Source organism: Paroedura picta, chromosome 15 (assembly GCF_049243985.1).
Source record: "Paroedura picta isolate Pp20150507F chromosome 15, Ppicta_v3.0, whole genome shotgun sequence".
Classification (NCBI taxonomy): Eukaryota; Metazoa; Chordata; class Lepidosauria; order Squamata; family Gekkonidae; genus Paroedura; species Paroedura picta.
In genome coordinates this window covers 14,135,173-14,155,950 of record NC_135383.1, presented here as the reverse complement: position 1 = coordinate 14,155,950, position 20,778 = coordinate 14,135,173, and the positions used below count along the sequence as shown (strand labels likewise).

The following is a 20,778-nucleotide window of genomic DNA, read 5'->3' as shown; positions in this document are numbered from 1 at the left end:
AAGAAAATGTGCACAAACTCCCTGGTTTTTCCCTGCTAAAAAATCAAAGGGGGAGGGGGACTCCACCCACAAAAAACCCTCCTTCACTATACCGAACTAGTTCTCCAATTACTGGAGTCTCTCTACAAACCCCATTTCTAAAAACAAATTCCAAAACAGACCAGCCTTAAGTATTATTTAATGTTTTCTTTATTTAAAAGATCATTCACAAAATACCATATCCATAAATTTACTTTGTCATGAAGCAGAATGTGTTAAGTGTCTGGAAGGGGTTTCCTTTTTTTAAATATTTTACACATTTAAAAGTCAAAAGCATTGACTCGAAGTGAGCTTTGCATTGGAGCCTTTTCTTTTCTTTGCTCTTAAAATCTTGGGGCTTCTTCCACATTTCAGAACATAAGAGAGGGCCGTCGGATGGATTTTTTGGGGGGACACAATCACACAAAAATGCATGTCAAAGAATGGTAGCGTTAGTCAAATGGTTCTTATCCTCAAAAGTAACTTTTTAACAAGGGGACGGGGGAGCAGAGGGAAGCCTTTGCTTCTGTACACTCCTGGGACAGGTCCGTTTCCAAGATCCTGTTGATCTAACAGGACCTCCAACTCCTTTTTTCCATAGTGGACACGGCTTATTTTAATTTGGGGGGGGTGTCATGGGAGACAGCAGCCCTGCAGTCTAGAGCTTTATGATCCACAGGAGAGCCAACTCCCCCTTCAGCCTGATGTCCTTGCAAACCCTTGGGTGCCGCAAAAATCTCACGTTACCCAGAATGGAAGCCTTGTAACCTGGACTGGACCAGCAAGGGCACGGCCAACAGAAGCTGCTCTTCCCTCTCGACTGGGACACAACTGTCCGGTTCCCTTTCCTTCAGACTTACATTCCAAGCTGCCCAGCAGAGCGGAAGCCCCTTCAGGTATGAGGGTTTGGGCTCTCTCTCTGGAAGATGCTTTATCTGGCCTTTGTATCGTTCAGTGCCAATGGCTGGGGGGGTGGGGGGGAAGAGAGTTATATGCAATCCACTAGGGGAAAGGCTAACCCGAGCATGAACCAAATTGTGACCTTCTGCAAAATTCGGGGGGGGGGGGGGTGCAGAGAGAGCCCAACGTCTGGCTGCCGTTGGACAGATGCTCCTACAAACAGACAAAGCCAAGATAAAAAATAAAAAATCATTGGTTTCAAGGGAGCAGTTAAAATGTTGGTAGCAAGTATTTTTTTTTTTAAGGGAAAGGTTTGGATTTTACATTACAGCACCAACCAGTGAGTGCAAAGGAGAATTAAAGTCAGGCAAAGACGAGACACCAAGCAAGCCCACCCTGCCACTCTTCAAGCTGGCTCAATTCTTGGTGCGTTTGGGACAGAGAAAGCCAACACGTGCTCTTAGTGCGTGCTCAGTTCAGACGGCCTCTCACTGCTCTTGTGGCCATTTTACATTTTCTAAGGGGGGGGGGGGAAAGGACAAATTTATGCTGCCTGCAAATAAACACGCACAGACGGATGACCTCATACCGATTTCATAGTGCCGGGCGACCCAAGGCAGTGATCCTATTTTAGTCCAGTGTTTTTCTGTAAGCAGTCTAATTCTAGGGCAGGGGTAGTCAAACTGCGGCCCTCCAGATGTCCATGGACTACAATTCCCAGGAGCCCCTGCCAGCGAATGCTGGCAGGGGCTCCTGGGAATTGTAGTCCATGGACATCTGGAGGGCCGCAGTTTGACTACCCCTGTTCTAGGGGGAGCGGTATTTCCAGGACTCAAGTGACTTCTGCGTGGCCAGGATGCTGAGTGGAGGCCCGTGGGAGGGGAGCAAAAACATGCAGAGGGAAGAGGAGCACCACGGAAGTCAGAACGATACGCAACAGGCCCGAAGCCTCGACCTGTGAGTCTTGGAAGAAAGATGGAATAGCACCTCAGGTTACCGAAGTCCACATCCGTGAAGGAGGGGAGTGCTTCCGCAGTGAAGAGCCACCTACCAGGGCTTGGGGTGGGGTGGGGGGGACTTAAGACGACGCAGGCACTAGATACAGCAAAGCCAAGAACGTACTAAAAACCACTTGTTAACGGCTGACATGCATTCAACAAGCTCTGGTTTGGGTTCGGTTTTTTTCACCCCCCCCCCCGTCTTCCGTTTCGAGGAGGGCAAGTGTTGGATGACAGGAACGGTGGCCGCAGGGTTAATGTTCGAGCACAGGTAGAGACACTCTGGGCTGTCTTGCGCTTTCTCCCCTCCCACCCTCCCCTCCCCCGTCCCTCCCTCTATCCCGTTCCCCGTTTTTGCGTCCCCCCGTCCCTCCAGCTCAGTCTTCTTCTCCCTTTACTACTTCCTCCCTTGGCTTGGCTCCACCGAAGATAGCAGAGTTGGGGTTGGCTACTTGGTTGAGAGGGGTGTCAACCGTCCGCGGCTTGAGCTGGAGTCTGGGTCTCTGGGCTCGTTCCTCTGGAAGCGAGACAGAGAGAGAGAGAGAGAGAGAGAGAGAGAGAGAGAGAATGAGAGATGGGACTGGCTGGGGTTGGAACAAAAGTAAAAGAGCTCCCTGGGAGATGAGGAAAATGAACGCCTGCTAGCAAGGCTTTCTGCATTTGGAGTACATTGCAAGAGGTTTTTTCGTCAGTGGAGGCAAAGCCGGAAAGGGGGGGGGGGGGGCGCATGAGGCAGCCGAGTTCCCCCTCCTGATCATGAATATCAAGTGTGCCACTTTCCATGCTGGGTGGTGGCTCAGGCAGTCAGACAGGAAACCCTACCTTAGTGCTTAAACTTCTATGGTGCTATAATTCTATAAATGTTTTGTTTGCTCAGTTCCTTCCATTGCCTCCTGGGGGGGGGGGTTGGGGTATTCTTGCAGAACTTGGAAGGAAGCCAATACAAGCTATCTAGTCCAACCGCTGCTCAACGCAGAATTAGCCGCCTATATTTGTACGTGGGAGGCCTGAGTAGCCAAGCATCAAAGCCACAGGAGAAGGAAGGACCCTTTACACAATGTCGCAGCGATGACCACCAGGCTGCTAGCTGCATCAGCTCAGTTCTGCAGAAACACAGCCCAGCATCAGCCTACCTTCTGTTGGCTCTCTGAAGTCCATGGAAGACCCGCGAAGAGGAGGGCCATCCCTGAAGCGACCAGTGCCCCCCATTGGAGGACCAGTGCCTGTTCGCCGGTCACCAGGGCGTGTTCTGCCTCTGCCTCCCAGGAAGTCGTCATCTCGGAAGCCGGCTAGAAGGAATGCCGGAAAGTCAGCTCTCGCCCTTTTAACATCTTGCACCTAGGCACGTGCAATTCAATTGGATCTCGCTGCAAAGTCTCAGATTTGAGCACAAATCTGCTGAATCCGGTCTGAATCGCTGTTTCCCGATAACTTTAAACGGGGAACTCAATTGAGCAAGGGGCTGATTAAACTTTGAAGTTAAAGGAAAGAGAAGGAAGTTCCCTTGGTTGTTTTTCTCAAACTCGGGGGGAAGGCGTGTGTTGAGATAGAGGCACCAAACTTGCTGCATGGCTGCAGGAGCCTCTTCTCAAGTTGCAAAAAAATTTGACCTAGGAATCCAATCCTAGGGTCACTCAGATTCTCACCACAGGAAGGAAGAGAGATTTGATGGGGACATTCTCTTTGGGTACCCCTAGAATTGGACTCCCTGGTCCAATCTTTTTGCAACTTGGGTGTGTTTTTTGTTTGTTTGTTTTTTAGAAGCTCCCGCAGCGACACTGCAATTTTGGTGCCTCTACCTCAAACTCCTACTCCCTCAGAGCCCAGAAGGGGAAAATCCCCATAGACCTGAATGGTTTCAGCTGAACCAAAGCCAGTCCAAATCTTCTCCTTGCACATGCCTAAACAGGACCCAACAAAAGGCTGGGTGCAGTGAATAGCATAGCGGCAGAGGGCACCGCACTACAGGAGCATCTTGCACAGAGCCAGGCTGTCCCTGGGCATTTGGATTAACAAAATGTGAACCCTCCAATAGACAGGTTGAGGACAGAGTATAAGAAGAACATCTCGCCTCTCAGCTGCGAGCAAGTCTGAATTTCCCCCTCTTAACGATCTACGCCCTGCTCCTATCACTGTAATCAATGAAAAATTAAGGCCTTCAAAAGGGGGGGAAACCAGTTAAGCCAACATCTAATTCTCCTGAAGTCGTGCCTGGACTTTTAATCGAGTCTAGATCTGCTTGCTGTACCAGAAGAAAAGAGACAGGTAGATGCCCCCCTTCTCAGTGTAGCCATAGCTGGGGAGCTCTTCTAAACCAATCCCCATCACAAGAAGAAGAAGAAGAGTTGGTTCTTATATGCTGCTTTTCTCTACCCGAAGAAGGCTCAAAGCGGCCTACATTTGCCTTCCCTTCCTCTCCCTACAACAGCCACCCTGTGAGGGAGGTGAGGCTGAGAGAGCCCTGAGATTCCTGCTCGGTCAGAGCAGCTTTATCAGTGCTGTGGTGAGCCCAAGGTCACCCAGCTGGATGAATGTGGGGGAGTGCAGAATCGAACCTGGCATGCCAGATTAAAAGTCCGCACTCCTAACCATTATACCAAACTGGCTCTCAAGAACACACACGTAATTTCTGCCAGGTTGATCTTCTGCAAATGGTGCCTTCTGGATAAAACCCTGGACTTCTTGCCTTAGTGGCCAACAAGACAGCGTTGGGACGGTAGGCAGCAAAAAAACAAACAAAAAAAACAAACAAAAAAAAAAGGAAAGGAAAGACGTTGAAGACTTTTCAGTAATTAGGAAACAAGTAGTGTAAATACTGCTACCAGAATTGAAGTCATCTCGCGAATCCCATCCACCTCCTCGTGCTTCCCGGGGACCTCCGCCCATGCCTAAAAAGGAAGCCACAGCACAAGCAGGGGTCAAAAGAGGACGTTGAGTCCAGTACATCCAAGTGGTGGAAATGCCATCACTATGTGAGCCTCACACTATCTATGATCTGACCATCGGACTCTGCAGGAAGAGGTGATCCTTGGACACCTGACCTGGGAGAGGACAGCCTGGTAGGCTTTTGAGGGGCGCTCATCTCCCCAGCATGTGGGAGCCAGACAGGAGACTCATCCGTGCCTGAGCCCTTAAGGACTACAACGAGATCTGCCAAAGGGTCAGCTTTGTCAGGACTGGTGCGGCTTTAGAACACAGATCCCTTCTTTTCCCCGGCTATACCAAAATCCCTTACAGGCAGGAGGAGGACAGTTGAGCTTTGCGAAGCTATTGGGGGGTGGGGTGGGGGGTTGTCACAGAAAACACATAATGCTGTTGTAGCAGTTACGAATTCTATTCCGAGAGCCTTTAAACTTATGAGCCATACAAAATTACCCAGGGGTGTGAAAGAAAACATTAGAAAGTCCAAGACACTTGAAAATATACACGCCACAGGAGAGAGATTTTCCATTTGGTCAACCTCAAATTATACCATTTTTAGCTGCTAGTAGTTGCGTTGGGCCCAATGAGCAATCCCAGTTGACCCAGCACCCACCTTTGACCCCCATCATCAGCATCAATTCCTTCCTTTTTTTCTGGCAAATGTTTCACTCCTCTCTCTAGGATGACCTGATGTGAAGGCCAAGGGAAGTCCAGTTCCCTCTGCATAGAACAGGGGATGAGGATAGGTACACCCTTCGCTCGGGAGCAAGAAAACTGTTAGGAGAGTTTTCAAAACTAAAAGCAGCAAGCAGGCTGAAACTAAAGAGGGCAGCATCTGGTCTGGATGGGAGACCTTCTAGACAAGGTGTAGTCAAACTGTGGTCCTCCAGATGTCCATGGACTACAATTCCCATGAGCCCCTGCCAGCATTCGCTGGCAGGGGCACATGGGAATTGTAGTCCATGGACATCTGGAGGACCACAGTTTGACTACCCCTGACACCACTCGAAATTGCCCCCATTCTGCTGTGTGGTTCTGAGAGCATGCACCAAAGGCTATGCTATGTTTTATGAAAGTCAAGGGGACTTCGTAACACCTCTGCAAACACTTCATGCTATGCATATAAATAGGCTTGCGTGAATCCATCAAATTCAGTACGATAATTCCAGTTTGTAACGTATTAAGGACCCCGTTTAAAACATCACCTCTGTCATCGGGACCGCCGCCTTTTCTAAAACCAAAGCCACCTTTGTCTTGTTTCCGGCCTTCGGCTATGTCCACCCGGAGTGACCGGTCACCCAAAAGCTGTCAAATACAGTTGGGGGAAAAAACAGAGATCTGTTTACAAAGCCCACTCCAGACAGTTGCCGTCATTTCTTGAAATGTATCATACCAAAATAAAGAGGAGAGCATTGCTTACCGCTCCGTCATATGTCAGCGCTTCCTTAAGTGACTCAACTTCATCGAATTCTACGTAACAAAATCCTGTAAGACAAGAGACAAACGGACAGAGATGGTATGATTTAAACTAAGTTTCATGTCTGCTGCTGGGAGCACGCCACTTCACACTTTAGGCCAGTGGTTCCTGAACTTTTTGGGGCTGCCACTCCTTTGGCTCCCAAGCTACATCCTAATCCCCCCCCCATACATACAAAAACACCCCTTTCCTGGAGTTAGGTCTACTGCAGATCCAACCAAAACACACTATATTTCCCCCTTTTTTTGGGGGGGGGGGGGAGCAAGCAGACCTTACCAGACTTTTGGGGAAGGGTTGCCAACCCTGAGTTAAGAAATTCCTGGAGATATGAGGCAAAGCCAGGGAAGGACAGAGTCTGAAGAAGGGAAGGCGTTCAGCAGGAATATGAGCTCCTTCAGACCAACTTCTGAAGATGTTGCTGTCCTCAGGAAGCTAAGCAGGGTCAGCTCTGGTTAGGCCTTGGATGGGAGATCATTGGCAAGCCACCTTAGGATATGTCTTGCAAAGAAAACGCAGCTGCAGAACAAAGGGTCAGACTGCTGCCACCCTACTGCCCCCAAATTCCTCAATGCCCCCCTGCATCCTGCCACTGTCCCTGTGGGGAGCCTATTACCTGCTTTGGGAACCCCTGCTGTAGGCTAAACTGCAGGTCAAGTACAGAGGCATTGGGATACCAATATGGCAAATCAAATGTACAAAAATGATTTTTATGGAGTCTTCAAACTTCCATTCTTCTTTATTCTTTTATATAAATGCGAACGCGTTTCGCTCTTTGGCTTTATCAAGGGACTTCAATTTTCATATTTTGAAAAACAACTTCAGTATAGAGAAGTAATCTCCTAACAGAGTAGTAAGATAGTTCAAACAATTGCTATTTGTAGCTAAGAGTGTTCCAGGCTAAACTACAGCATGCAACAAACTCTCCATGATGTGGGTGGAGCAAGTATAGCTATAAAATCTTTCCTCTGGTTACTGACTTTATAACCAAAAGCCATTTTGACCAAACCCAAAAGAGATAGAGTCCAGTGGCACCTTAGAGAGCAACAAGAGTTCTGGAGTACTAGCTTTGGAAAACACAGCTGTGCAGGCACTTATTAACAGATCCTTGATTCTGCAAACAAGGCTGTGGGGTCTGAGTTCACAGGGCACAAGCAGGCAATAAGTAGCTTCACCTACAGGCAAGAGAAGCCGAACTGTGGCTCTCCAGATGCTCACGGACTACAATTCCCACAAGCCCCTGCCAGCATGGGCATCTGGAGAGCCACAGCTACACCACCTGTTGCTATCAGGAAACTCCCCATGGACAACCGACACAGCAGGATCAGTAGCGAAAGGACACATGGAAGCACTGACCTTTAAATTTGTCTGTCTCTTTGTCTCGGACTAGTCTCACGCTCCTGACGCTGAGATCCTTGAAGATCGCATCGATGTCTCCTTGGACTGTGTTGAAGGGGAGGTTTCCAATGTACGCCGTGAAGGGGGGCTCTGTTGGCAGCTCTTTCTGTTTGCGTGGGCCGAGGCCAGAACCGCCGCGAGACCTGTTGACAAGTGCAGGATTACAGTCTCTGCCCTGAGAGTGCTCCCAGCGGGACGGAGGAGGAGCGGTTGGCTTCCGCTCGGGAAGTGCATTTGCGGCGAAGCATGTTTGGCACTAACCCGGCACCTGATAACTTAAAAAAAGAAGAAGAAAAATAAAAGGCAATCGGGAGAAACCATTTTGGTGTGTGTGTGTGTTGGGGGGGGGGGGGAGAGGAAATGTCCAAGCCAGGGGTAGTCAAACTGCGTCCCTCCAGATGTCCATGGACTACAATTCCCAGGGCTTCTGGGAATTGTAGTCCATGGACATCTGGAGGGACGCAGTTTGACTACCCTTGGTCCAAGCCAAGCTCAGATGCATCCTTTAAGCAGAATGATTTCTCAGGAAGCCTAATGGATGGCGTGTAGAGACCACAGCAGCGTGGTGGGATCACAATGTCAAGAGAGGACGGTGGCTAAACTGTGGCTCTCCAGAGGTCCACAGACCACCTCTAGCAGAGGCTCATGGGAATGGTAGTTCATGGCCCTTTTGAGAAACACAGTTTGGCCACTCCTGCTCTATGTAAGCAGCACTTCCTAGATAGAACAATACAGGAGAGGCATGTCTTTGCTCTGAAGCCCTTAGGAGCAAAATGTAGACAGAGGAAGGGGTGAAAGAACAGCTATGGAGCCAAAAAAAGCAAAGTTCAATGGGACCATATATGCTTTGCATGGAGGAGAATCCGGGCATCCTGAGTTTAAAGGAAACTGTGCTAGGAAAAGAGCCACTCCGGCACAGGGACTCCAGCCAAACAACAGCAAATATTCCAGAAGCCGACAACATCATTGTATAAGTGAAAACTTTTTAAAAAGTCGCTATGGTGCATTTGCTAGAAAGCCAGAGCTCTGTAACGTGGAAGCGGGCAAAAGATTAACCCCATGTAAATCCCAAGCACATCAGCATGGAAGCATCTCTCATAAGGTTTCCTGGATTACGGTTGGGAAAGCCGTATCCGATTCCTTATCCAGTCAATCTTAACAACTCTCCTGCTGGAACATACCCCAACTAGCTGCAAGCATTTTTATACAAAGTTCATTGTCAAGTTGCTGGCACAGCTGTGAATCTTCTTCTGTGTTGTGTCGATACAAACACACACTTCCAAGTATCACCCTTTCCCTGAATAGTAAATGCAAGATCCCTGTATTATTAGGAATCTGTAACCTGCCGGGTTTGTATGCCGCTGATGATGGGAGTGGATTTCTCTCTGCAGCTGGAGCTCTGCCATGGCTCAGGCAACATCTGAAACCCACAATGACACGTCAAGAGCCTTACAGAAGCCTTTTCTCCAGCCTCTCAGGCCCAACCAGGCTCTAAATACATTCACCATCCTCATTGCAGCCACATGCTGGGAGCCGGTAGAAAGTTATCTCTGGCCAAATCTAACGGCAGCTGTAAATTTATGTTGAGGCAGTATTTTTTATTTTAAATTGTGGAGAATGACAGATTGACGCATGTTTCTGTTGTGGCAAGATTCAGTCCAGTGTTTTAGGAAGCAGCCTATATCCAGCCATGCAAGAGGGACACCTAAAAAATTGTTCCTGAGAGCCAGGAGATCCTCAGGAACAACGTAGGCAGTTGTGCTTGTGGTGGAAGGAGGGGAAGTGGTACAAATTTCTGTCCCATCCCCCCCAAGAAAATTCAAAAGTCTTAACAGACCAGTGTTTACACTTACCCAATCCAATCCAGATGCAGCTAACTGGGTAAACATGGGCCTAACTTTGTGCCAGGACTGCTATTAAGACTGAAACACTACTAGCAAGTCCTTTGGAGGGCAGATATGATGTACCTGTATTGAGTACTTTGTTTACATCCGTCCAGAGCATGCAGGATAGGGCCGATTACAAAGGATAGGAAGTAAACAGGGTCACTACTCTATCAAGTGCTTTCTCAAAACAGCAGAATCCATTTTCTATGGACATGGGGGAGAGATTAAGGGCCTCTGCATCTCCAGGCCCACTACTTCAATCACCTTACAAAGTAACCTCCCGACTCAAGCGCTTTCACTGGGACTGGCTCAGAATATCCAGAAACAGGGAGAATGCCCGAAACTCATAGTATTTAACACTGTGACGTGCTGGGGAGCAGTGGAGAAAGAGAATCGGGTTTAAAAACAAAACAAAGCAAAAGAGCACCAGCACCACCAGATCTGTGGGCTTCATGGACGGTAAACACCAAAACAACCCAGCCTGAAAGACAGGTTGTGATTTGGCAATAGGCACTCAAGAGAGCATAGTGTTTTGGGGAAGTAGGTGTGGATTCCCCTTGGATAAGTATCAAAGAGAATTTCTTGAGTCTTCTCTCTCACACACACATACAGAGGTAGATTCAAGTAAATAGTCATGTTGGCCTGAAGCAGCAGAACAAATTTAGAGACCCCTGGCACCTTTAAAACCAGCACATTTTCATTCAAGGCATGAGCCTTCATGTGCATGCACACGAAAGCTCATACCTTGAATAAAAAATTGTTGGCCTTAAAGGTGCCACTGGATTCTAAGCTTGTTACACTGAGTCCAGTAGCACCTTCCGTTCTCTGACCTGCCACTTACTTGTACAAGGGATCATTCAGCCAAGTCCCTTGGGGACAGAAACTTGCCCTTTCTCCTTTAGCACAGGCTTGCAATTAAGTAATATTTCTAATTACTCTTGGCCGCAAGCCATAAATATCACATACGCATTCAGGAAAAACAGAACTCTTCATGTAGACATGTTCCCCGGAGGTTAGCCAAGTGCACAGCTGAGCCTTCCTCACCTACAAGGTTAGCAATCAAAGGCTGACTGACAACTTGATGCTCAGCATGCTGGCTTTGTTACTGGCAGCAAAGGCGCTGCCTGCCAATTTCTGAGCTCTCCCTGCTGCAGCCTTGCAAGCTGAAGCGGTAATTTTCAAATTGTGTTGCGGGGAACTGTGGAGTTTCTTGCATGAGATGTTTAACGGCTGCAGACTCTTCACTCTTCCATTTCATCCTAGGCTGAAGTCTTCCAATGAGTTTCAGGTCTGAATGGAGATCTGAACTTGGATCTTCCAGATTTTTAACTGACACACTGACCATTAGACCACAAAGCCCCTCTGAATGGCTGACAAGCTATGTGCAGCCATGAGAACCATGTTCGAGATGCACAAATGGGCTGATATTTAGCAATCATTCATTATGCCCAACACAAACTGAGTATGCATTCCACAGTGGATCCAAGAAACCATGAGAAGTGTAGCTGAGTTCTACACAAAAAGATCATTTGAATTCACTGAAGTGAGTGATGATTCACAAAAATCGAGTGCATAGGTAAAAAAACAGTTAAGTCATTGCACTGGTTCCTTCTCTCTGTGACTTGAGGGTTTGCACCACAGAAAGGCTCACACCTAGCCCATTCCTCTGGAATCAGTTGCAGGGTAAAAACAAAACACCCGAGATTGACCTTGCCCACTTCCTTAAGACTACAAAGTAGGTGCCACATGCAGAGCAGGGCTTAGAAGAGCCACAATGTGGTATATCAGAGAGCCTGAGCCACTGAGTATCAGTGTAGTAGAGGATCATTTACTTTACCCTTAATATCTTTTAACCATATCGGCTGAACGTGTAAGTTGAATGATTAAAACCAACTTAGTGTAGTGGTTAGGAGTGCCGACTTCTAACCTGGTGAGCCGAGTTTGATTCCCCGCTCCTCCTCCACATACAGCCAGCTGGGTGACCTTGGGCTTGCCACAGCCCTGATAAAGCTGTTCTAACTGAGCAGTAATATCAGGGCTCCCTCAGCCTCACAGGGTGTCTGTTGTGGGGAGAGGAAAGGGAAGGCAATTGTAAGCCACTTTGAGACTCCTTTGGGTAGAGAAAAGTGGCATATAAGAACCGACTCTTCTTCTTCTAGAATGGGGAAATGGCAAGTGTCTCTCACCAATTCAGAGCATGGGATGTCCTGCATAAACCACCCTGAGCCTCTGGGGAGGGCGGTATATAAATATAAATAAATAAATGAGTAATGGGCTTCATGACGGTGAATACAGATCTGAATGAGTGACAGCCAGTAATAACCCAAAACAACTGTTTAGGTAGCACTAAGCTTATCGACTCGTCCAATAGGCCTTACACTAAGACAGCATAAATCCACTCCATCATCCACAAAGATATTTGGAACGACAAATTATCCCAGCCAGCTGGTTCTGTCAGTTGGGAGCTCATCGTCGAGATGTTGGCAGGCAGGCAGTTAACACATCGTGCATACGGTGTCAGCCACATCCAGGCAATTTAGTTTGCTTAGACCAGGAGTAGTCAAAACTGCGCCCCTCCAGATGTCCATGGACTACAACTCCCATGAGCCCCTGCCAGCATTTGCTGGCAGGGGCTCATGGGAGTTGTAGTCCATGGACATCTGGAGGGGCGCAGTTTGACTACTCCTAGCTTAGACCATACTGCTAGACAAAATGCTTTCTACATGGCTGCCATCTTCCCAGGACAAGGTCTCTGCAACTAAGGTGAGAAACTGTCCAATGACCAATTTACAGATTTGACCACAAAATGTTTTACGCCGCGGATTTTGCTCGTGTCATGATCATTTAGATAAGCAGTGTAGTATCACTCAGTTACTAGATAAACATCAGAATCATCAATAGAGTTAAGATAAAAAGCAAGGCCACCAGAGGGATCTTAGTTGTTTCATCTTCAAAATGCCGAACAAAATTTCAGGGGGCTCAGTAGGCCGGAATCGGACTTGGCTAAGTTGCCCAGAAAAATGCCAACAGAAATTGGCCTCAAATGTCAACAGAGCAGATCCAAGCATTCTTTAATACACTTCAGCGCTTCCATGAAAGCTAGCATGGAACGAGCCCAGAAATGCAGACAAAAATAATTAGACATCACATCTTATGGACCATAAGAGCAACAGACTCTAATCTGAAGAAATGAGTTTTATTCCCCACTCCTCTGCAGGAAGCCTGCTGGGTGGCCTTCTACCAGTCACAGTTCTCTGAGAACTTTCTCAGCTCCACTCACCTTACAAGGCGCCTGTTTGTGAGAAGGGAATGTGAGTGTATATTGCTTTGAGACGCCTTAAAGCAGAGAAGAGAGGGGTATAAAAACCTACTCTACTTATGTATGTAAAAGCATGATTTGGGAAAGTGGGCAAAGAAGAAACAAAGAAGACGAGGGCCTTAAGTACATAAAAGCATAATATGAGAGAATGACAACCCCCATGCACTGAGGTTACTCCTGACAGTCACATCTGCACCAATTATGAATTTTACATTTTTTAAGTTGCCAGTGCACCCAAGTGGGAAGTAACTCCATTTTTCTTGAAACAGAAATGCCTTGCTGTTTGCACACTATGTTTCCAGGGGTGTGACAAATGACATCTTACAAAGTATGAAAGAAAAGTGCTTAGGTTAAGGTGACTCATGCACCAAAAGTTTCAGGTTCCAGTCTTAGTCTAGCTCTGCTCCATAAACTGGCTGTTAACACGGGTAATAGAGATTGATGGGGTATTAGGGAGGGCTTATATTTATTTTCTGCGATATTGTTTGGCATTTTTTTCCTGTAAGGTTTTATGGGGTTTTTAATGGGGTGTGTGGTGTGTGTGTGTCTTATTTTATTATATTGGGACTATCAAGTAACCCACCACGAGCTGGCGCACCAAGAGTGGCGGGGAACAAATAAAAAATTAAATAAATAAATAATAGAAGAAGAAGAAGAAGAGTTGGTTCTTATATGCCGCTTTTCCCTACCCGAAGGAGGCTCAAAGCGGCTTACAGTCGCCTTCCCATTCCTCTCCCCACAACAGACACCTTGTGGGGTGGGTGAGGCTGAGAGAGCTCTGATATCGCTGCTCTGTCAGAACAGTTTTATCAGTGCCGTGGCAAGCCCAAGGTCACCCAGCTGGCTGCATGTGGGGGAGCGCAGAATCGAACCCGGCATGCCAGATTAGAAGTCCGCACTCCTAACCACTACACCAAACTGGCAATACTGCCATCCTACAGACTAGAGGGAGGCAGCTCAGCTTCCGAAAACTAGATTGCAGAAATGGTGCCTGGATCGAAGTCTAAGATGAGCAACCATGAATGATTCATTGGCTTTCATAATTACACGAGGAGAAATGCTGCATTCTGAACAATTCAGAATAGTGATTCAATAAATCTTAACTGGTGGGTCATGCAAAATCATGAGTGTGCCCAGGTAAGAGGACATCCTTCGCTCCCAGTGACAGATCAATTCCAACCACATTCTTGATGACACTGTATATACGTGTATCTTAAGGACATGCTAGCCATAATGGGACTCTAGGCGTCCATTGGAGGTTTTCATTACAGTGGAAGGGGAGGAAGAAAAGGTCACTACGCAATGCGATTAAAACAGCATCAACTTCTGCAGATGCCTGTCAGTGGACTGCACACATTTGCCACGATTCCACCGCAAGCAAATGCTTTCATTTTAAAAGCATCAGTCAACAGGGTGGTCACTGCTGCAGCATGAGAGCAGACGATCATATAGTGATTGAGAACCAAACTTCCATGCAACCGTTCACAGGTTCCAACTCTGCTTGGGCAAGCTAGCGGTCCTAGATTAAGGCTTGGTGTTGGTCAGAATCTTGATAGCGATGTCTGAAATATGCCTGGTCATGTCCCCAACCTAAAATATCAGTGTCCACACTAGGGTTGTGCGCTGTGGCGTGCTTTGGCAATCACTGAAGCCTGAAGTGGCCAAGGCTACAGCATGGAGGGGAGGGGCAGCACCACTGGTGCCCCTCCCCTCCCCACTTTGGGCTTCAGTGATCGCGGAAGCACACCGGATTGCATAACCCTAGCCCACACTATGCAATGAATCATAAATGAATCATGGCAAGGGATAAGAAGGGTAAACAATGAACTACGGTGTGGTACAACTACAGGTGTGATGAACCTGCCACATGGATGAAGAGTTGAGGGTGGTGAGAGAGAAGCAAGCATGTGACCCCACCAACAGACCGGGCTTGTTCCTGTTACCTGCACGTCAAGCAGGGAAGCCGATGTCAAATGCTCATACTGCCTAACGCAGGGCCACAACTTAGTAAAAAGGAAGAAGCAAAGCACCAATCTTAGTTCAGAACCATTCTCTGGGAGGAGAAATAATTGTAAATGTTGCAGCAATTTATAAAATTAATATACCTATTTGCAAAAGATCAGAGATTAAGTCTTGTCCAACACAGACACAATTCTCCAAAAAAGTAATAACTTTCTTTGTCACAAATGGATATCCCTTATTTGCCATCCAGAAATGAAGATAATACCTTTGCTCTGTGATTACAGAAAAGCTGTATTTGCAGACTCTTTTGCTTTAATTCACAAAATGTAAATTGAATGAGAAACAAGGTGCGTGTGTGGGGGAATTCAAGCAACAATGAAGCCATTAAAAACTGATAGCATGGTACAGCAGCCATCAAGATGCACAGCTGGGTATCTCTGGAAAGGTTTGAATGATTGAGAACCACTCATGAAGGCTTGATCTCCACTGGTATTAAAATGTAAAAGTCAGGCCTTGCAAGTTTCAGATAATCCGTGCAATTTCAGAAAATCTACAGAAATGCTACTGCGGTCAGCATTTCGGGAAGGAGCCACGAACTGGATGCTCCCATTTTCCAAGGGGTTTCAGCATCTTACTGTTACCAGGAGCTTCTAAATGAAAACAAGCACATTAAAATCACGGTACATCTACAATGGTGCTTTCTCCACCTGGCATCGTGCCCTTAGTTTTACAAGTCTTTCTACCATCTCGTAGTGGTGGTTTGATGAATCATATCAAAGTAAGCTCCAAGTATATACAAGCTTCACCCCAATCCTAGGTAACACCAACATTCAAAGGTATGATTCCCCTACACACACCTTAACAGTTAACTTCACACAACGCCTTCTTTATTTATGATTAGATTAGGTTAATTCCAATCCTCAAGGTTGGACCATTCTTTCAACTCTCATGGTTTGACCCTTTGAACATCACTAGGATTCTCTTTACCTGTAGCAAGTTCTCAAAACTACACCCTGTTCATTTCAAGGCACTGCTGAAAAAACCTGGTTGGAATACTACCCTTAAGGCATCATAACCTTTCTCGACATAGAACACTCCCCCCCAAGCCTGTTTCTTAAAACCAAGGTTATCACCAGACTATCCTTCTCTAACTGGTATTCCCATGCTTCCCCACACATGGTAATCTGTATCTCCACAGGACGAAAAGTAACTTGTGGGCTATGCTACTGTGTATAGTCCATGCTGCCTGTTGCTCTAAGTAGGATATTGCTATGCAATTTCTTCATTGTTTGATGTGTCGTGTTAATGCTTATGCTTTGTTTCAGCTCTGTTCAGAGTCTTGCTTGCCTTCATGTTTCTGGAATTCAAGCCTTATGCTTTATTGGATGTCCTACTGCACTGACATTCACTGCGGAAACTGCCTTGAATCTGAGAGAATTACCCTACAAATAATGCACACAAAGTAATAAAACCACAAATACAAACAGCAAGACCAACTTTTCCTTTTAATTTCTTCCCCTTCCTTGACCACAGCCATAGCATTTTTTTTAAAAAACTCTTGGCATTTATGCAGCATCTCACCTCAGGTACATAAAAATGCTGCTATATCCCTAGCACACACAAAAAGTGGGCACAGACAACTGCTCTTGCCTGTATTTATCCTTTGAAATGTTTCCCCTTCCATCACTTATTTCCTGTGCTCCACTAGAAAAAACCTGGTCAATTCACCAGGACAGGAATTTAGCTCTGCATCTTGCATGCCTTATCCTGTAAAACCCAAAAATACACTGATGATTTATGTTTATATATACAAAACACAACTCTTTAAGGCACCAAAAATCAAAGTCCTGCCAGTAATTTAGGCATTGCAACAACAATAAAACTGACAGGGGAGCTTCAATAGTGCAATTTCATGCAGTCTAAGTGATGGACTCCAAAAAGAACTTTTTAATCTGAGTGTACATAAGTAAAACATCTTATTCCAGAAAAATCAGCCATTCCTGAGGAGAAGGCCTCGTGAGCACAAACTACATCAGCATAAAACACTGACTTTCCTGAAGCTACAATTCGGACCTCACCTCTGCAGTATAAATTTATTAGGCTGCCTTTAGCAAGCTGTTCTGGCATTTTCTTTGTAACATTCCAAGCCTTAAAGAATAATATATAAATGCTTACCTGGCTGTTCACTTTTTGACTAGTCCCCAGCGTGCACACAGCAGAATGAGGACTCAAAAGTCTTAGTTATTCTACAAATATAGCAAATGCTACCCACGTTTTTGGCAAACTGAATGAGGAGAGAAAGATCAACATAAACTGAAGCGCAGCAAACTTAAAAGGTTTATCAGCTGAAAAGACAAAACATGTGAGGACATACATAAGGGCTCATTCTGAACCCATTCTCCCATAAGCTTTAGTGACCCTGTTGGCTTCCCTTTCCAACCCACTCACTATTCATTCCCAGATCTTAGAAGATGTCAAAATAGCCAGTCAAGAAAGCAGAATACAAAATCATGAACTGGACTGGGGGGGGGAGGTGGAACACTATGTAGACAGGACCAGGCCTGAAACCTCAGCAAAAAAAAATCAATAATAATGTTATTGCCAAATAATAAAAGGTGTATTTATGCAAGAAAAAGAGGAAAAAGTTAACCCCCTTTTTAGTGCCTATGTCCAAACCATTTTGTGGAAGAGAGAAACAAAATCATCATCAGTACCAACACCCAACAGAACTTGGATCCCCCCCAATACTTACCTTTGTACATTATCCATCTCTGATCCTAATACTGCTGACACTAATTTCCCATAAAATTCTCATCCATCCCTAGATATCAAATCATATATATTCACCTTCTTGCCTTGTTCAACTCCATTTACAGAGGGAAAGACCCCTTCACCCAGCCCCACAGACCAGCAAGCCTCGCCACCCCCCAACTTCTGAAGTTACCCTTGCTTTAAGTTCCAATCCCCCATGCGTGAGAGCCTTCACAACCAGACTAACATCCAGCCCCCTCGTACGCCTCTCATTCCCTTTTAACTTCTTTTACTTCAGAAAAAACAGAAAGAAAAGAAAACCCTTCCTTAAAAAAGGCCCCAAATCCCAGATTTTCCTCCCTGGATAAATAACACCGTGCAGCAGATTCAAATGAGTAGCCGTGTTGGTCAGATATATCCCTACTGTTATGAGGGCCAGTTCATAGTTCAAGAGTGGTTGCCCTCGAAAGCTCTCGCCTTGAATACATCTTTGTTGGTCTTAAAGGTGCTAGTGGACTGTGATTTGACCATGGATCAGGGCCCGGGCTCGGGGAGGGAGGGAGCGAGCTCAGCACGCAACCCTCCCCACGTTCGATCCCCAGCCCCTCCAGCCAAAGCAGCCGTGCCCGAAATCCTGGCAAGGCGCCGCATCCCGAGCAGACGACGGTGACCTTGGTAGCGCAGCCGTCTCGGTCCGGCGTGGGGCAGCTTCCCGCCTCCACCCCCCCCCACTGCCCCGGCCCCTCCGAAAGCGGGATCTGCACCCCCCCCCTCCGCACGCACACCCCCTCCCCGGCCTGTCGCTGGCGGCGCGGAGCACGAGGGCCTGCCCCGCCCTTCCTCAGCCCGGTCCGCACCTCGGGGGAGCCCGGCCAGCCCCTCTCCGCCCCCACCCCAAGGAAACTAACCGGGACTCCCCCCCCCAAAAAAAAATCATCCAATTCCCCAGCCCAAGCAGCCCACCTCGAACTAGGGAGCGGCCCATCGCCCCTTCCCCACCGCTATGGGGCGGCGGCGGCGGCGAGGAAGCCCCTCCACGCCGCCTCGACGCGAGCTCAGCCCGCCCCCCCCCCACTGTTTCCCGCGGCTGCGCCTCCCCCGGCCGGCCTCCTCCCCGCCCCTCCCGGTTTGCTCTCCCGGCCCCGCGCCGCGTGAACGCCCCCCTCCCCTCGCATCACAATCCCCCGCCCCGCCTCAGGGCGCCCCTTCCCCCGCCAGGGCCCTCGCCGCGCCCCTCACCCGCGGCCGCCGCCGAAGCTGCTGTAGGCCCGGTCGTCGTACGCGTCGAACTCCGCCATCGCCGCTGTTGCTCCTGCCGCCACAGCCTCCCCCGAGCGCGAGCGAGCGCCGCAGGACCCCGCGCCGCTTATATAGCGGGCCAAGCGCAGCGGCTGCCCGCCGCGCTGCCTGACGCCCGCGCGCGCTCTGCGCCTGCGCGGCGCCGGGGTGGCTGCGGGACTGCCTGACGGAATAGGCGCAAGGGGCGGGGAACGGGGGGGGGGGGGAAGGGGAAGAGCCCAGCTAGGGACAAACCGTTTAGTCTCTCTAGCCAGGCGGTGGGATGGAGGCTTGCTCAGGATTCAGAGGCGTGCTTCGTGGGAGATCCCCAGGGAACTGAGCCCCGGTGGGGAAGAGTCCAGCCTTCCAGGCAGAGCTATGGGGAGGAGGACCCATAGAGCACATGTCTTTGTAGGCACAAGGTCTGCGGGTGGTTCCTTGCCTGCTACAGCGCGTGCCCTGCCTTTTTATTATTATTATTATTATTATTATTATTATTATTATTATTATTATTATTATTATTATTATTATTATTATTATTATTATTATTATGCCAGCAAAGTACAGAGGAAACAAATCATAAAGAGGATTCAGGGAAGCGTAAGATCTGAACGCAGGTATAGGTCAGTGCCGAATTCGTAGGGAACTAATATAATACACATTTTTATCTCAAAATTTTGAGGACAGCCTCTTAGCGGTTTCTAGTATGTAAAAAGAAAATATTACTATATGATAGATCTAGATAGGAGGATATTATCTGCCAAATTTTATACATATATATAATTTTGCATATACATAATACGGTCTTATCTAGTACTATGTACTATCTCTACATAGTACATATATATATAATCTGATTTATGCAGGTATGTTATTTAATCAAAAAAGTTATGAACTATTTATTTTTGAAAACTACTTTAAGTTTATGAAACTTTATAATTAAAAAAACATACCTAACTAGATAATCATTCTTTCCCCTTGCACTGAGTTGCTTTTTCCCATAGCTCATCATAGAACTCTCACACCTATTGTAAGAACAGTGTAGACATGCAGTTTTATATATATTCATATAGGAGTCATGTGCTACCTCAAAGGCAAACAAAATGTATTCAGGAATAAACTGTAGCTCACTTCTTCAGAGCTACAGAATGTAAATCCTTCCGGCCCCATTTATATAGACAACAAAAAGGTTAGCCATCAAAGCCTCTCTCTAAAATCTCCCTCACCTTTCTGTTTATGTGTATAATAAATCAGGTCCGGTGTATCTACTACACTCTAATGCAGCCTTTCTCAATTTTTTTACTCTGAGAAACATTCTTCAGACCCACCTGGCAACTCTTCCCTTCCTACCCCCTCTAGGCCCGTCATTGGCCATTGGAGGTGGGGGTCACATGAATTGACATGTTCCATATATGGATGTATCATCTGATAAATGTTTAACAAACATAAAATAGTAGGTATTGAATGTAAAATTATTTTTCCCCAGGAATTAATCATGATCTGCCAATATTTCTTTTGTATGGACTTTAGAATTAGCATCACAGAAGAGTAGTATCTGTATATAATTTGGCTAAGAAAAGATGTGACGGGGGGCATACTTGGGGGGGGGGAGTATGAAAGGGCTTCCTGCAGAGTTTCTCTTAAAACCATAAACCCATGATTATGCAGAAGATAAGAAACCAGTAAGTTTTTAAGAGCTGGATATAAAGTATATATGTAAACTTTTTAAAAGAGCCCTGATTGTACCTTGATTTTCTTCTAAAGTGGCTTACAAACTATTATCCCTTCTGCCATTTTATCTTTGCATCAACAAGGCTATAAGGTGGCTTAGGCAAAGTGACTGGCCTAAGGTCCCCAAGTGAGCATCTGTGA

General features: G+C 46.9%; 1 protein-coding gene across 2 annotated transcripts; it reads right to left on the bottom strand.

Annotated features, from left to right (window-relative positions):
* Positions 1 to 171: 171 nt before the first annotated feature.
* On the bottom strand, positions 172 to 19,022 carry EIF4H (eukaryotic translation initiation factor 4H). 2 transcript variants are annotated; one of them, XM_077312568.1, is made up of 7 exons: positions 18,868 to 19,022; positions 7,669 to 7,853; positions 6,259 to 6,323; positions 6,044 to 6,143; positions 4,736 to 4,804; positions 3,050 to 3,205; positions 172 to 2,433 (listed from the first exon to the last, which is right to left on the bottom strand). In XM_077312568.1, exons 1-7 carry the CDS (start codon positions 18,924 to 18,926, stop codon positions 2,294 to 2,296), a joined length of 774 nt encoding a protein of 257 aa, XP_077168683.1. In that variant the 5' UTR covers positions 18,927 to 19,022; the 3' UTR covers positions 172 to 2,293. The 2 variants fall into 2 exon arrangements, with proteins under 2 accessions (XP_077168683.1, XP_077168685.1); XM_077312570.1 differs by having other exon boundaries at positions 4,739 to 4,804.
* Positions 19,023 to 20,778: the final 1,756 nt, after the last annotated feature.